At 42.1% G+C, this 17,076-nt stretch overlaps 2 protein-coding genes across 2 annotated transcripts in view; both read right to left on the bottom strand.

Moving 5' to 3' along the window:
* The window catches only part of LOC113481093 (coagulation factor X-like), an 8,414-nt gene extending 6,708 nt beyond the window's left edge, over positions 1 to 1,706 (bottom strand). Inside the window, exon 1 of the mRNA XM_026850411.1 lies at positions 1,497 to 1,706. Coding sequence (XP_026706212.1) covers positions 1,497 to 1,572 — 76 coding nt within the window. The 5' untranslated portion in view covers positions 1,573 to 1,706. The remainder of the gene's footprint in view (positions 1 to 1,496) is intronic.
* Positions 1,707 to 5,577: 3,871 nt separating this feature from the next.
* On the bottom strand, positions 5,578 to 16,000 carry F10 (coagulation factor X). Its single transcript, XM_026858583.1, has 7 exons — positions 15,005 to 16,000; positions 13,559 to 13,583; positions 10,756 to 10,869; positions 9,688 to 9,828; positions 8,619 to 8,869; positions 7,681 to 7,798; positions 5,578 to 6,889 (listed from the first exon to the last, which is right to left on the bottom strand). The coding sequence occupies exons 1-7, from the start codon at positions 15,287 to 15,289 to the stop codon at positions 6,342 to 6,344; spliced, it is 1,482 nt and encodes a 493-aa protein (XP_026714384.1). The 5' UTR covers positions 15,290 to 16,000; the 3' UTR covers positions 5,578 to 6,341.
* Positions 16,001 to 17,076: the final 1,076 nt, after the last annotated feature.

The raw sequence follows: 17,076 nt of genomic DNA, 5'->3' as shown, positions 1-17,076 counted from the left end.
TAGTATGGTTGGTAGGACCCACTCTAACTAGGTGTTTTTTCTCTTAAAGACATTTTCTTAATCCAACAGCTCTCTTTAAGGCCACGATGGGGCTGAAATCTGTTCCTCCAAGTGGTAGCCCTGGACCCGTAAACAAAAATATATGGTCACTGAACATAGACAAACAAGGGGGGAGGTGAGAAGAATTGTAAAAGCTTTTCCTCAATTTTTAATGTAAAAATTGGCATCCAATTCAGAATTAGCACGTTAAAATACCATAAAATGGGCCATCTGAGCAAGAAGAGTGTTGATGACATTATTTTAAATTCATCTGGAACTATTGCAAAAAAGATATTATGAGTGTGTGCATTAACAGATTAACATTTCCCCTTCTCTCCAAATCTGAAGACACTTAATGAGAAAACTGAAATAAATATTTGATGCAGTCTAGTGCTTTAAATCTTGAATTAAGACTTGGTGGTCCACAGCCACAAAAAGTATTTAAAGGGGGTCTGTGGTGAAAGAAAGGTTAAGAACCTCTGATTAGGGTTTCTGTGGGGTTTTTCAGAAGTAGCCTGATCTTTTTCTCTGTTAAAAGATAAACATTAATCTTTATTCTCTTGGGTTTTTTCTTTACTTCCTCCATGAGCACTGTCATTTTATAGTTACTTTTATTAAAGTCATCTACTGTCTTAGTATTGTCAGGCACTTTTAGTTTGTTGATTAAAATGTAGACGAGTGCACTCAAAATTGCTTTCTATGTGTTTTTTATGAGAAAATTATTATTGAAACATTCTGAAGACTCTCAGGCACCCCATGTCCCACTAAGTACCTTTCCCACCTCACCTCTGGGATGTCAAAATCTCCCTCTAACTCTCATCTCTTGGAATATGGATGACTCAGGTGTTTGTCCAGTTGTCTCCAATTAAGCCCTCTGTAATCACCAAATGACTTTTACAGAAAAATTGAACAACAAGGCATGCATCACGTCTGCAGTATGATTCACAGACTTACTCTGTAGAGAAGCATCTCAGGGTCCAACCTCAAAGACAGGTGGGACGCTTCCTGAAGTGGAGATGTGGTGTTTGTGTTGAGACTTAGACAAGCACAGTGGGTGATGGTGAAGGGTTCACATCCCCCTCTGCTCTGTTAAACCTTGCGGGGTTCATTTTGCCACCCAATAGCTTATGAATGGATAGTAAGGATTATTTAATAATCACATTTCCTGAGGACATGAAGAAAAGCACATTGTTTGTGCTGTCAGTTTGAAAGCCCTGCATATTGACCCCTTGTTTTACACTGACACAAATGTTTCAGTCCAAAATGGTATTCCCCTAGTGACTCAGCCCTGGATATTACTGCACTGCAGCAGACAATGGGAGCAAGGCATGTGACAAAGCAAAGCTACCACATTTTCACTCATGTCACCCTGGTCCACAAAGCACAAATAACGTCAAATAATTACCTGCATGGTTTAGGCAAAGCAGCACAAAGTCAAGTTAAAGCAAAGGCTGTACCTGTCTGCACCATCTGAAGGAGAAGGAGGACAATGGGAAGAAGCCACATTGTCCTGCAACCACCTGCCACTGCCATCCTCTGAGCTCACCAGGTGTCTCCCACCGGTTTCTCTGCAGGGCTCTAGGACAGCTGCTAAATGAGAAACACTACAGTGCAAAGGTCGTTAACTCACGAGAAAACAAAACCTCTAAGAGCAAAGCCTGAGCTCAAAGTCACCATAGGACAATGTTCAAACAGAAAAACGCCACTGTGCTGCACCAGTGCCACCCCAATCGCCTGCAGGCACCTTGTGTCGGCAAAGCCCCTCTCTCCTGCATGGGCAGTATGGAACTGGGTTTGCCACTGAGGCTGTGACACCTGTATATCTCAGACTCCTCAGGAAGATGGGAGTCCATAAACCGGGACAGGTTCTGCCTCAGTAGAATAACATTGTGGCTGCATGGTTAAACTTGGTTATGCTACCCAAATTCCAGATACCAGCTGCCAGCTGGTGATTTCCTCTGCAGGACCATGGTCTGTGGCTATTCTCTTTCTCCCTGTCCATTGTGGGTGGCTCTACATCTTCAGGAAATATTGATGACACCTCGCCAAAAGAGCTTTACTAGCCAGGCAGCATGGAGATAAAGTTAGTGATCTGGCTGTTGCCCATGCCCCAAAGAAAGCAGAACAACCATAGCCAGAGTTTTGTGCTTCCCACAAGCAGTGCAGAAGCAGGAAAGCATCTCAGAAGTGAGGAGTAGATCAGGGTACCAGATCTGCAGAGCTTAATAGGAGTATTGCAAAGATGTTGCCTCACAGCTCTGGTAATTCCTTAAGAAACAAATAAAGCATGGAGCTAATCAGAACAAGAGAAAACGAGACAGAAAATTCAGTCTTTTTTCTGAGTTAAGCCAGTAAGCTTTTGCAAAAAGTTTTGGTCTCTTTTATTCCAAACCACTGTAGTTTGAAGTGCTTCAGATAGGCTGAAATTGATTGTTATGCTCGTGGGTGAAGCCTTTGAATCCAGTGGGGCTGGTAAGCAGGTATCCTGTGCGGATGCAGCGAGCTGGATGGCACCTCTGGCACACACAAAATCCAGTCTCTGTCACAAGCACCAGGACAGACCATACTTTCACAAATGCATCAATTTTCACCCACACCACTCCATGGGGACAGCTGTTGACTGGACCTTGTGGTCTGGGGCCCTGCCTATGGAAGACAATCTTGTCATGTGAGTCACCTGTGTCAGGGAGCAGTAAAGAGGAAGGAAAACCTTGCTTGTTATTACTGTGCTAGCATAGGTCATAATGCATGACTGTAACAGTGATCCTTTGCTTGTGTTGCTCACCTGAAAACACAGAAAACAGGGACTGGCAAGACCTCCAGGATCACCTTGTCCAGCTTGCTGAGCCAACAAGGGATCAAGTTTACCTCTATTATTCTTGGCACGTTTGGGCAAGACACCATCTAAGAAGCCTTCTGGGAAATTGCTTCCAGTTGGACACTGCACCTGCAGAAGTGTGTTTTCCTGACATACTGCAGGATACCATAACGAAGGCCAGCTTGTCCACACTCACTCCCTAGGGCAGACCCTGTCATGCTGCACGCTTGACAACTAGTTACCTCTCCTGCTCTGAAAGACTGCCAACACTGCAGACTTCACTGCCCTCCAGACAAAATCTGTTACAGGGCTTTTCTAGTCACAGTGTTAGCCGGTTTTCCCTGGGATCTCCCTGAAACTTTCTCGCTGCAACCGAGATGTGTTATGTCTTTTTATCATCACAGACATGAAGATGTAATTAGTTCCTACATCTCTGCAGTCAGCTTTTGTACACATGAAGGCTATTGCTATGTTTCCTCTCAGGCTTTCTCTATTTTACTGTGAAGAAGCCTCATTTTTTCAAAACCCAGGGCCTCATGTACAAGAGTCTCTTGCCCAGATATATCATCTTGGACTAGGCCTGACCAATGTCCTACCTTTTTATTCTTCATATCAGTCCTTTTCAAAGCTGCAAAGCAATTGCACTCTACTTAACATCCTTCCTTTCTTCCTTTTCTTCCCAGGACTGGTTTTTCCTTGAAGGCTGAGGAAGCCTGAGCACTAGAAGATAGCTTAGAGCATCTCCTTCCACTACCCATGGTAAATGCCAGCTCTTGCCAAAGACAGCAGTGTTTGCTTGCCATGAGGAGTCCTGGTATTTTAAAATCCACCAGTTTATTCAGCAGCTGTGTGCTGTACCTCTTTCCTGGATTTTACAAGCCGTTCAAATTTTGTTATGTGAAATTACCCCCAAATAATTAGTCTACATTAAAAAAGTGTGCTTTAATTCTTTCTTTTATTGTAGGTCCTACAGCTGGTTATGGGCTTTGGTAAGAAGCCAAGATGCAAGCAGATGTTTTACTCATGTCCTCTCAGCATGGCAGAGACACTGTTACAGAATGAGGAATGAATAAGAAGCCCTTGAGCCTTAGGCACCATGGCACAGGATAAAAGGCTCTCTAGGAACCAATTTTGTTTGTAAAAGACAAATAAACTCTGATTGCGAAGTCCAAGGACAAAGCCTCTCATACTCTGCAGAATAATGACACTTCTTTTCTAAGCCCAGTCATGTTGCACACACACAAACATGGACTTTCATCGCCCTCTTTCATGCTCATCTGTTAAATCAGCTGTGTCTGCTCTCAAGGTGCTACTTGGCTAGTAAAACCCAGCGACTACCACCATTGCCAGAGGGATGTCCTCCTCTAGGTAATCTCAACACCTATATAGTCCAGTCTGAGTTTTACCTCCATCCTTAAGCTTCACTGAAGTAGAAGAATGCCCTTAGTATGAGTAAATCGGATTTGGGTAGCACCTAGGCCTGAGGTTATCCCTTTGAAGAGGGATGCTTCACCCTGATGGAGCACAGGGCATGCTACCAGTGAACCTGGGACAAAGGATTAGAAGGTACAAACAGGAATACAGAGGACAGAAGTCAGGGAACTAACACTGAAGTAGGTTCACTGAGGGTTTATGCAGGTGGAGACCATCAAGCTAGGGTAACTGACCTGCAGTCCTTCCCACCCACATTTACTGCCAAATGCAGCAATACCTTGATGCTGTGCAGAGCTGCATTTCTAGTTTGTCAGCCTGGTTTGCCCACAGCACCTGCTGTATGAGACTAGCCAGTACCAGCTCAAACCCCAAAAGGTAAGTAGGAGGTCTCTGGTGAAATTCAGTGTTCCTCAGACAACAGGGGAGCATAACAGATTGGAGGAGCCTCAGAAAGGCCATCAGGGCGGTTAGAGCCTAGAGCACATGATGCACAGTAACAGGCTGAGGGGTCTGGGTTTGTTTGGCCAGGGACAGCTGGGGGATCTAACTGCAGTCTTCCACTGCCTAAACGAGGATTACAGTGAAGACAAGGCCAACCATTACCCAGAGGTGCCCACAGAAAGATCAGGCAGTAGTCAGAGGTTGCAACAAGGAAAATTTCAATTGGACATGAGAAATTTTAGCCATGAGAGTGCTAAAGCACAGGAAAAGGTGGCCCAGAGGGTAACAAAATCTCTGCATCTGAAGTTTTTCAAAACTTGCCTGGACAAGACCCTGCACAACTTGCTCTAACTTTGATGTTAGCTCTGCTTTGAGTATGGGGATTGACCAGAGCACTTTCAGCAATCCCTTCCATTGTAAATTTTACCATAATTTCTGTAACTAGACTGAAGCTGAGAAGTTTTAAAGAAGAATATACAGAGGAATGCTACTCCACATACAAAAAAATACTAGAATGTTCTTGGAAACCTTACAGCACAGATCGTATCATAGTACCTGAGTAAACTATGTTTGGGAAATCATGTGTTGAGTTAGCCTCTTTCTAAGAAAATTAGTATCTTAGCATCTAACGCCATTTATGAACCTCTAGGCCAGTGAAAGTCTTTTAATTAACCCCCTCTCCCTTCTCTACCTCTTCATGAGCCTTGATATAAGGTAGGTTTAAATTTGTCACACGTATTTGTTTATGGACGTTCACTCTCAAGTGAGACTCTGTCTTCATATAATACTTGTAAACTGACTGGAAGGAATTAAAAAAAAAAGAACAAAAAAGAAAGAATGTTTTATTTTAAATGCTGGTGTACATCAATATTGCACCTTACAGAAACACCTAGAACAAGTACACATGCAAGGAGCTTTCTGATCCTCAACAGTACACAATCCAGAACATGATACAGAAAACAGTGAACATGCACGCTTTTTTTGATGAGCAGAACAGAAGTGTTAAAATTAAAGTGAAGTACAATCCACATAAAGCTAAACCCCATTTTAATTAGCTGCTGTGACCTAAGCAGGCAATTTTGTGGAACATGTGGTTAACACATGTTGAATACTCAACTTGTGTCTCAACTTTTAGCAAGCAAGCTTCCCTGCTTCCTTAATTTTCTAAATACATCTACAGGTAGATGCTAAACAGCTCTAGTAGTTACAAATTCCCTACTGAGCCAGCTGGCTGCAATATGAGGATTAACTGAAGTCCCATTCTTCCCACTTTCATCACGATTGGTGGAGGCTGATGTCCAGGAGCCTCTGGTGGAAGCACAGACAGGAACCAAAATGGCAATATAAAAATAACCAAACAAGCAAACACAAGACCCCACTGAGCAGCCATTTTGTTGGGGGAAAGCCCCTCATTGTACAAATTCAAAACAATACCAAACAGTCCACATATACATGCTTAAAGCCAGGAATAAACCAAAAAGAAGCAGCAGCATAACTTTAAGGAATCAGCTCTCCAAACAAGTTTAGCAGATGTGGCTGAAAATAAAAGAATAGCTTCCATCACAGAAACTGCACCTTGTTTCTAACTGAAGGATCAAGAGTGACACCACTACAAATTTTGTCTCATGACCATTCTTACCCAGCGTAAGAACCTGGACAGTTTGGTATAGACACCGTATTTGCCTTTCTTTGCACATCCTTCTCCCCAGCTAACAATTCCAGTAACAAAATAAGTATCCTTATATCTGGTTACATGAGGACCTCCACTGTCTCCTTGACAAGCATCTTTTTGCTCTGTTTCATAACCAGCACAGAACATGTTTTCTGTTATTGCAAAGTTAGTGGATTGCTTGCAAGTGTTCCTATCAACATAGGGGACTTCAAGCACTTTCAGTTTTTTGGATAGTCGTCCACCTTCAAATTCACGCCCAAAGCCACTAACCATCCCAGATTTTTGGTTCATCAGAACTTCATTAGCAAAGTCTGCTTCAGGGAGGCATGCTGCAATAACATACTCCGAAAATGTTATCGGTTCCTTCAGCTTTATTAAGGCTATGTCATTATCATAAGTCTCTGCAATGTATTTGGAGTGAACAAGTATTTTATCCACAGTATGCATCGTTTCAGACTGTTCTTTCTTTTCTCTGTCCACTTCACCTGTACAAGATAATTAAAAAGGTCATTAATATGGAGATAGTATAAGAAATTAAGAATAACCTCAATAAAGGAGGAGAGTAGTATACCCATTCCTAACACTTTGCCTAAGCCTTTATACCATACAAGTAAGCCGTAAAAAAATTATTGCAGTATTTATTAGCAACACCTGGATCAGTTTCGGTTTCGAGATTCTGTCTATGGAGATTTTTGTTTACATAAAGGCATAAACTTATTCAGCTAAACTAATGCACCTTTGGGTGGAAGCTCTCACAGGAGCTTGAGCCTGGCTTCTATCAGGGAAGAGAAACTGGTCTGGGTCAAGACTAGAACAGTACAAATGTAAAGTTGTGTTGATCTAGTATCAAATCTCAGAAGTGAAGCAGCTATAATTTGAGTTCGTTTCTTCTTCCTCTAGTCAATGTGCAATAGCTTTCCTGAGTGTTCCTGCAGAAACAAATCTGTATACTTCAGATGTGTCAGGAATGATAAGCTTTCTGAAAAAGCACTGCTCTGATGAACACAATGCTAGCCAACACTTCTAGAACATTTGTTCTTAATTACTTCCAACTAGCTGCAAAGAAGAAGGGGATGCACCACTATCACCTTCCACATCAGATGCCCCTGTTGTTACAAAGCAGGATTCCCACAATCACAAGAAATTATAAGAAGCAGAACAAGGCAAAAAAGTAACAAACCATAACAAAGTAACATGAATACATCTCACAGAAGATTTAAAGCAGAGAGCATTAGCCTGCAACACATGCTGAAACATCACAGTAGTAACCACTTACCAACAACAACTTTGATTTCTTTAGATTGGTTCATGCAATGAGCTGCAGTAAGTACAAAAATTTCATTCAAAATAGTTCCACCGCAAAACTCTTCCCCTTCCTCGTTTAACAAAACAGCCTGCAAAAGAGAACAGGTCAGTGCAGAATAAATTAGAGCAGTTTAACTTCAATGAGCTATAAATAGGTAATTGACTTCTCCGCACACTATATATATGCTTATTACTACAACATGTACTACTCTGCAGGTGTCTCCTACTATTGGACACACACATGTATATGCTACAGATTGGCATGTATTGCTACAGAGTCAACTGCATTTACCTGATGTACACGTTTGGCTTCCATGTCACCTCACTCACAGTGCTCAGTAATGTCCTTTAGGAACAAGACACTGACTGACTGAGCAGGGAGAGTGCTGCCTCCAGATCACTTCAATCCCTTGGATTTACCACCCCAAAGAATTCCTGTCCAAATTCTGTTCCTGTTTCACCCCGCCCTTAGTGTTCTGAATAAACTCATTTTGGCTGGTCCAAACTCAATAGAAAAACTTAGATATGAAGATGTATTTGTGAAGCAAATGCATGCTTTACCTGATAAGGTCTCAGATATACTAGCTAAATGGACTGCTATCAGACAGAACTGGAACACAACCTGCAAAAGTGACACTGGTAGGCCAGCATGACGCAAAAGCCCTCTCTAGTGACAAGTTAAGCAACACCATCTAAAATTGCACAAAGCCTTTCATTTTGACATTTTAAGGCCGCAGTTTGCAAAACAGCACATCTAAGTGCCTCGGTTCACACGATTCAGCTACCTCCAGCTACAAACAGCATATCGCATGGGTAACATCCAGAAGGCAAACAGGTTAAATGAACAATTGCACAGTTCCCCTCAGAAACGTGTTCTGCTTACATGCAGAGCACAAATACCAGATTTACCTGCCATGGACATTCACCAAGACGACACTCATCACCACCTACTATCCTGGTATTGACATACGGAGTCTTGCCACTTGTTCCATTGCCAGGAGGGATGGTTGGGCTTTCTGTGGTAATAATAATGTCCTCCTCCAAAGTTGTTTCATTTGTGAGAGGGCCATCTTGATCACTAGTTACATTGCCATTATCAATGGGTAAAAAAAAAGACCTTTTTTTTCTTTTCACATAAACTTTTCCACAAGGATACTTTACTGTAAAGACAAGAACGTTAGAATTGGAGATGGACAGAAACACCAACACAAGAGGAAACTCCTTGACAACACCGTCTCACAATTTTTGAAAACACTAGCAAAAATTTGGCAGATGCAACAAAGGAAGACCAGATGGTTTGGAAAATAAAAACCATTTTGTAGTCCTAAAACTTGTCCAGAGGTTCAGTCTCTGGACTGTTTCAAAGTATTTAAAACATCAATTGCTCACATTGCTATATTCATGTACTTGCTCTTACTAAAACCATCTTAATTAGGAAACTGAGTGAATTGTTTTATTTTAGGAATAATATGGCTCATAACAGCAATTTATTATTAGTTATAAACGATATAAAAACTGACATCATGAGTATATGGTTGACTTATCCCTCTCCCCAGGTTTGTTGAAATACAACAAAAATCTACAAATGTAAATAGCATTAATTGCAATTATTTAATGTGATCAGTTACTATTTGATTAGATTAACTGAAAACTAAAGTAGAAAAGTTTTTGCAAGCTGCTATTTTATATGGAATATAAGTGTTTAAGTGAATGAGATATAACTGCAATCACTCTTCTCCTGTTAACAGCAGAGTTTACTCAGGTAATTCTGTGAGAGGCATCTTGCAAAGGATTCCAGATCAGCTAGATTTTGACAAGTCCATTACATCACCTTCCTCATGGAAGGCTTTGAAAATACAAATCAGCTGGCTTCAGTGTTAAATCTATGTCATGTAAAATCTGATGGTTCAAAAGACATTCTTTAACTGTGAAACAAGTCTCACCACCATTGCTACTAGTTTATTACATGGCTTCATACCTGATGAAACACAGCGTTTGCCATCCTCTGCTAGAACATACCCTTTTGCACAGGAACACAAAACATCCTTCTGTACACTTTTCTTGATGCTGCAGAACTGCTCACAGTCACCATTGTTTATTTTGCAGTACTTTGGTATGACTATAAAGATATTTGGAGAAAAACTGTAAATAAACAGTGACTTCACAGAAGATCTTGAAGTTCACCAAATTAAACTGTACTCTTTAAACAGGATCTGTATCTCCATCTGTAAAACACCTGAAGCACTTCTTAGTAATAATATGAGTGGCTAACGTTAGCTTATGTCTTACAAAGCAGTCACATCTACTGCATGAAACATACTTGGCAAGCCCAAGTGGTCCCAGTGGCTGTGTCATGGTGAGCTTAAAAAAGCAGAGACAAAATGACAGTGGAACTGAATAAACCACTAACAGAGTAATCCAGATACTGTTACACCCTCACACAATTCCTCCTTCCTGCCTTAAAAAACTCAACTCCCCATGACTCTCCTCGGTCCTGTGTCTGAAGTTCAGTTCCACACCCTGCACTCTTAATTCTGGCCTACCAACACATGACCCAGTGACATCATTAGGGTAGTAGATGTATGCCACAGAAGTGAGACTCGGGAAGGTTTTATATGCAAAAAATGATTCCTTGCAATGTTGAAAAATTCTCTGAATTGCCTACCGAAATCTGCTTTCTTTGGTTTTTACTGCTAAGAGCAGAGCAGGGAGGCTGTACTTCTGAGCTTGGAATAAAGGCTCTTTTCTATCAGTTATAAGAGTCCTATACTGCTTAGTTTTTATCATCATGTTTTGGGGATTCAGGCACATGTAAAGAGGGGTCTCTTTGGGGCAAGTGTAATTTCAGAGCATTCACTAATTCTATCCAGCTGTAGAGCCAGCAAGGCTTCGTGTTTCTGGCACAGTCCTCCAGCTCACTGTTGACTGCCATCTTATTCTATGTATTTTTCCAAGAAGCAAATAATGCTGGTTAAGAAAGAGTTAACTCTCTATGTTTCAGCTCCCTGGGAAATTCACTGTCACAGTCTCTAAAGCAGAAACCTACCAAATTCACAGTTCTTGCCTTGGTAACCATCCAAGCATGAGCAAGTGTAGGAACCAATTCCATCTTTACAATGTCCACCATAGTGACAAGGATTTGAACTGCACTGGTTCCCATCTACAGAAACAAACAAACAAAAATAAATTGTAAGAGTGTAAGCATTTTCAGTGAACTCTGAAGGACTGTTAGTGTTAATAAGCAATCTTTCATCCTTCCTTTCAAAATGTCTGTCCTGCAAATTGCCACATTCCAGATGGAACAAAGAGTATAAATGCAATCATTGCAAACCAGCAATGATTCACATATGTATCCTCAGTTCTGCAATCTGTTTTTGGTGGCTACTATACGACAGTGCATACACAAGCCTTTTTATGTAGGAAGATAAACTAATAAATACATCATGGTCAGCGTATATATAATTTACAGTGAAGGCTATAAAAATAGACAGGACATTTCTACATTGCAACCACTGTCTAAAGGTATTAACCTCCTGCATTTCCCTACAATTTCTGCAAAATAATGACGACTCAACTTTTATTTCTTTAGAGGTCATCTCATCCCTTGTTCATGTCTTTTGCCTGCAGTGATGTTCATTTAAAGCAAAAGACACCAGCATATGAATCAGAAGGTAAAACAAACAAACAAAAGCCTTACAAAGCCCTGCTAAATTCATGTGTGCAGGCCAAATGCCTGGTTTGTGCTGTTTAGAGTACCAAAATATTCCCATCGCACCTCTTGAAGTATAAGCTTAGGCTTCAAAAAATTAGCTCTTACCTCACACTCTCCACATCTATGCTGAGATCTCACACATTCAAAAGGTAGTTGTGCAGCCTTCCTTCCTTTCTGTAACCTGGACACAACTGGCTGACCTGACCCCAGGGCCACGGGCACACGTATCTCACAAACTCAGTTACATGTAGGACAGTGAGGCTGCACTGTGTTTGGAGACATATTCCACATAGCAGGCATTTCTCCCATCCCCTCAAAGGCAACTCACTCCTGTACAGATGCTCACTGTCATGGTCTCTCTCATCTAGTGACCTGCTGTAACAAATAATGTGTTTCCATCACATGATTCCTGCTGGGCTCTTCTGCACTGTTCAATAAGAAAAGCAGGATATCCAGAGAAGTGACACTTGATTAATAATTTGTTGCTTTAGATAACACACTCTTCAAATGCCTGTGTTTTACCACCTGTTCTGCCCTGGTTTGGACCAGCTGGAAGAACAGCAATGCTCACAGAGAAGACAAGATGCAAGAAGCTGCTCATCCTAATGATCCAGCTTGCCACCTGCATGGTGGCTCTGGCCTGTGACCTCATCTGCTGCAGTTTTATCTGCCACAGGGAACATCTGCTGGTCTTTGTGTACTGCCCCCAACCTCAATATCCCTTCTGTACCTGCACATGACCAAAACCAACAGCGCTCCAAATGCTGCGTCTGTGTGGTCCACCACAGAGGTGTTGAAGACAGATGTCCATCCTCAACAGAGGGAAGGCGAGACCACCACTTACCAAAAAAAAGGCAGACTCGAGGCCTGGAGCACAGCTCCTGGTTTCTGTCTCCTCTGCAGTACCAGAGAGCTCCATTCTGTAATGGTCTTAGCTAAGCAGCATCCTACTGTTAGAAACCATACTTGTTTAGTTTTTTCCTACACTGTAGTTGCTACTGTGGTAATGAGTTTTATATCAATATTGCACAAAAGCAGTGACAATCCTCTACTAAAAAAGGAAGTGAGAATGAATTGTTCTAGTAACTTGGCTTGTGGTTTTCAGTACTTCTGACCCCCAATAAAGCATTCGTGGACTGTGGTTTAAAATGTATGAAATTGGTATTTCCGCTAAGAGCACTGGCACTGATGTTCTGCTGCTTGTATTCTCGTGAGAAAATGGTTTGAAATTTTCCACTGTTCACTGCAACACTGACGCAGGCTTTGCTTGAAATTTCAGCCTATAGGTTGCAGAATTCATCCCCTGCTTAGAGGATTGTGAAAGTCTGCATCTTCTTCCTGGCAACTGACTTCAATTTTCTGCAGATTCCAAAAGACAAAGCTGAGCTGTCTTTGGCCAACATTTTTGAGGTACACCTCCTAACATGCAAGCCGGACACATACTTTCAGAAGAACACATTACCAGACATTAATACATTAAAAATCTGTCCCTGCATAGTGATTACAAACATTAGAACCCTAATAAATACAACTCAAACCTTTAGGAAAAAACAGAAAAGACTGGTAGGTAGTATCTGCTAATCTACTGGCATGTCTTCACTGAATGCCAAACAGTCCTGTAGAAAACACATCCCACAAAATGCTCTGTAATACAGGAATCAGTAACATTCTGGCATGGAGGGTGACATGAAACTGGCAAGCGACTCTGCAATACAGTTTAGTAACTTTGCTTTAGCTGCAGCATTTAAATACCACCCTCATCTATGACTCTTTGCATCCTGAATTCCCCCATCCGGGGCTGCCCCTCTGGAGGGCAACGGACCTGCAAATCACACGTCCAGTTTCTGCTTCTCACTGGCCTTTGCATGCAGAGGGCCACTATTCTTTTTTGGAGAGCACAAAGATCATCCCAGCAATTGGAAGCAGCTGAACCTTGCCTGCAAATGAAGTGACTGGGCTCAAGCAACAGCAAGGCAGTAAATCAGATTCCTTCTTCAGAGGAAACACAAAGTGAGGGTGTTCCATGGTGAAAAAAGAGGAAGAAAGGTAGCAGGAAGTGGTTCCTTCAGAGATGCATCCTTTTCAACCTTGCAGTAAAGAAGCTTAATTCTCTAAACAAATGCAGAGTGTTTCTTACCTACATAGATGTTCCAGAATTCCTCCTACAGGTCGGTGTGGGAAAAGGGGGATAAACGGAGACAGAAAGAGTTAGATGAGAATTACTGAATTCTTCAGAAAAAATATTAGGGCTTTCATACAGACAATATTTGCAGCTAACAATTATTAAATGTTTAAGTTACAGGCACATACAGTGCCTTGCAGCCTGCTATTACCATTTAATAAATTAGAACCATATGATCCATCTATAGTGCCCAGCTCTACAGAAACAAGTCTTACGCATTTTCAAAAACTCCTTAGAGATTTCCCAGTGTGACTCACTTAGTATAAGGCACTTGATCTCTTGCATAACTGTATCTTTCCATCAGTTTTGATTGAATTGACTTATATTCCTGTAATGCCAAATTCTCAGTCTCCACCCCCCCTGTCCCATCAGTCAGGACTTTAGAAATCCTGAGGTTTAAAAATATTTTGTCTAGTTTATGTTCTTCTCTCCCTCTGCACTGAGGACTCCAGGTATGCTGTCTGTCCAAGTCAGTCCTTCCCAGTGACATCTGGTCACCAGACAGAACAGGCTATGCTGGTTCTGCTGGAGATCAGCCAACCCTTATGCTCTGAATTACCTTGGTGATGCACCCATGACTCCTCATGCGATCATCTCAGGGCCACTCCAATGGCCATCAAGTAACATTAAAGTGAAATGAATCTGGCCTTAACTCCAGCTTTAGGGCTGTTCTTAACAGCCACATAGCTACAGATGATGTTCCCAATTCCCTTCCACCACCAAGTCACTTGAAGTTTTCAAGTATCACCTTTTCTACTGACTCCAGCCCCCATAGCTGTCCCATCTCTTTAACTCTCCCTTGAGCTTCGGAACAAAATGCATTTCTGTCTGAAGTTAAGCAGTCTTCAGGGTAGGGCAGGTGACACAAGTCACACATACAAACTTCATTCCATGTGGGCAATTAAGGCAACATTAAGAACTGTCTACAGTATAGATTCTGTCAACTCAGATACTGAAAAAGAGAGCCACAAAATGATAAGCAGGGCAATGTTGCTTAAGTTTGGCAACACTCTCCCATGAAGTTCCATGTCAGCATTTGCCTTCTCAACTTTCCCATGGTCTCTCCACCTAAGAACTCTTGACCATAGTCATGATGTTCAGCTATGCCACCCAGATAGGGCGAACATATTTCCAACATGGGTAGTATCAAAGCATTTAAAGGTCAAATACCTCATAATGGCAATTAAACATCAAAACAGGTAAATGAATGGAAGTTTTAACGTGGGCTGGCCTTGCAAGAACTAAATTAAGACTGTTACTATATGTTTATGCCTTAGCAATTCCAACCACAGTCAAAACCACTATTTTGTGTTAAGTGACTAAGAGTAACTTGTGAGACCTTAATACTATTTTTTAAACATGAAATATATAGACCTGTGTTTCATATTAGTTCATCCTTACAGTTTTCTCCTGGTCTTCAAAGGCTTCTCTTGCTTCTTCTTTTGAGCAGCGCTCCTCATTGCATTCTCTTTCAATATTCCCTTTCTTCATTTCCTCCCAAAAAGAGTTAGCACGTTTTGTTCTTTCCAAGAACTTGTCAGCATTTTCTTTCTTGATGAATACTAGACAAATAGGGAAATGACAGGTGGCAGGTAACATTTGGTGGTTTTGAAGAGTCATTAGAAACAAGTGAAGTAGAAACAAAACCAAAACAGACCCTTTCACCACTCTACCTGTACACAACATTACCTGTGAGGTTAGTCCTCACATGGACTGGTACATCTCAGAATATCTCAGAGCAGCCTCCCTCCAAGAATCAGCAAATCCAGGACAAACTGTAGGCCCCCAAAATTCTCTCCTACTGTTTTAAGTCTTGAAAATAATGCAGGTTCCTGCTGAGGGTTTATATTTCTGTTGCTCCTGCTCAAGACCCTAGTCGTGAACAGACTGACTCTCTCTGAAGGCCAGGGAGACTCCATTGCTTGATTTGGTTTTAAAGCTGACCACAGGCCAACACCACCACTTGCTCCAGGGGCTTGTTGTGCAGAAACTAAATTCCACACAAACTCAAGACGCAGTAATGAATCTACTGACAGATGGGAAAAGCGCATGCCTGAGTTCTGCTGCCCTTCACCACCCCAAATCCCACTGCACTGCCGTGGGGTCTTCCTTCTCTCCTAACAATACCTCCCAATTGCCTGTAGAAATGTTTCTGCCTTACAGATATGTGTGCAGGTAGAGCTAAGGCAACTGCATTCTAAGACTCAACAAAAAGCAGAAATAAAAGAATGTCATCTTTAGCAGGAAAGTACAGCCTGAGGTCAGTTTGTTGGGCTGCTTTAATTTTTAAGACCTATCACGGAAGTGTAAGACCTGCTGCCTTCAAGTTTAAGATGCAGGTAGCTGTTGATTTAAACTGAATGATCAGAGGCATTAAACTCAGCTCAACCACTTGGCTGTGTCAACAATAACGTTACTCTCCAGTGACTTGTACACACACTACCAGACAGGAAGAACAGAAAGAACACTGGAGTAAATTGCCAATTACCCTGTAAAAAGCATACATTCTAGGAAAGTTTGCATAGTTTGGAATCTGGCATTTAATCATGTTCTAAACACCTGGAATTTAAAGAGAAAAAATACATTCCAACCCCAGACTGGACTGTGGAAGACAGTGCTACAGATGCGACTTCAAGGCCAATGGCTTACACTCAGTGGGCAGCTTGCACGTACCTTCTGGAGCATTCCCCATGCAGCTCAATTCAGCAGTAAACAAACTTGCTGATAGTAATCATATACCCTAATATCCTCTACGCAAACACAAAGAGGACTTACTCTGCTTTCACCAAAATTGGTGGATCAGCCAGAGGGAGCCAAAATCTGCTAGTGCTATTTATATTAAGCATTCCCACAGAGCCCATGCATAATTTGAAGCCCTGCTTATTCTGAAAAGGCTCCTCGCAAGGAAGGCTTACAGAAAGTGCTTGTAACCTGTAGGTCAGCAACTGTCAGTTCATTCACCCGCTATCTTATTTGCCCTCCAATCCCTCTCTGCGGTGACAGGAAAGTAACAGGACACAGCTGGTGGGGGTTATCGCCTCTGTATTCCTTTGCCTCCACATCACCCGCATAAGCGGATGTTTTCATAAGCTTGAACTAGATGATGAGTTTTCTGAGGCTGGCCATTCTCTTTCCCAAGCTTTCTGTCATGCTTCCTTCTTTGGAGACACCAAGGAGCAGGATGCATTGGACAACTATGGTATGTTCCATAAATATGGGAAGACCTCATTTTACAGCCTTAAGCGGGCTGACTCACTGAAGGAAGAGTTAACAACTTTTGAAAAGCCACTTGCTGATGCTGCTCTGGACTTTGGTGTTGACCCTGGCGGAACAAACAGAGGGTGTCCAGGACGTGGCCCCCCCGTGCCCCAGCACCCCTCGGCCAAGCGCACCCCAACCCAGCCTTGGCCAGGCTTCCCCTCGCGGGCAGGAGCACCTCAGGCTGCGAGGGCAGGTGTCCTCCCGCGGCAAAG

Source organism: Athene cunicularia (assembly GCF_003259725.1).
Source record: "Athene cunicularia isolate RWA chromosome 1 unlocalized genomic scaffold, athCun1 chr1_part1, whole genome shotgun sequence".
NCBI classification, from domain to species: Eukaryota; Metazoa; Chordata; class Aves; order Strigiformes; family Strigidae; genus Athene; species Athene cunicularia.
Note: the sequence above shows the minus strand (reverse complement) of the source record. Positions and strands in the feature narration are given on the sequence as shown.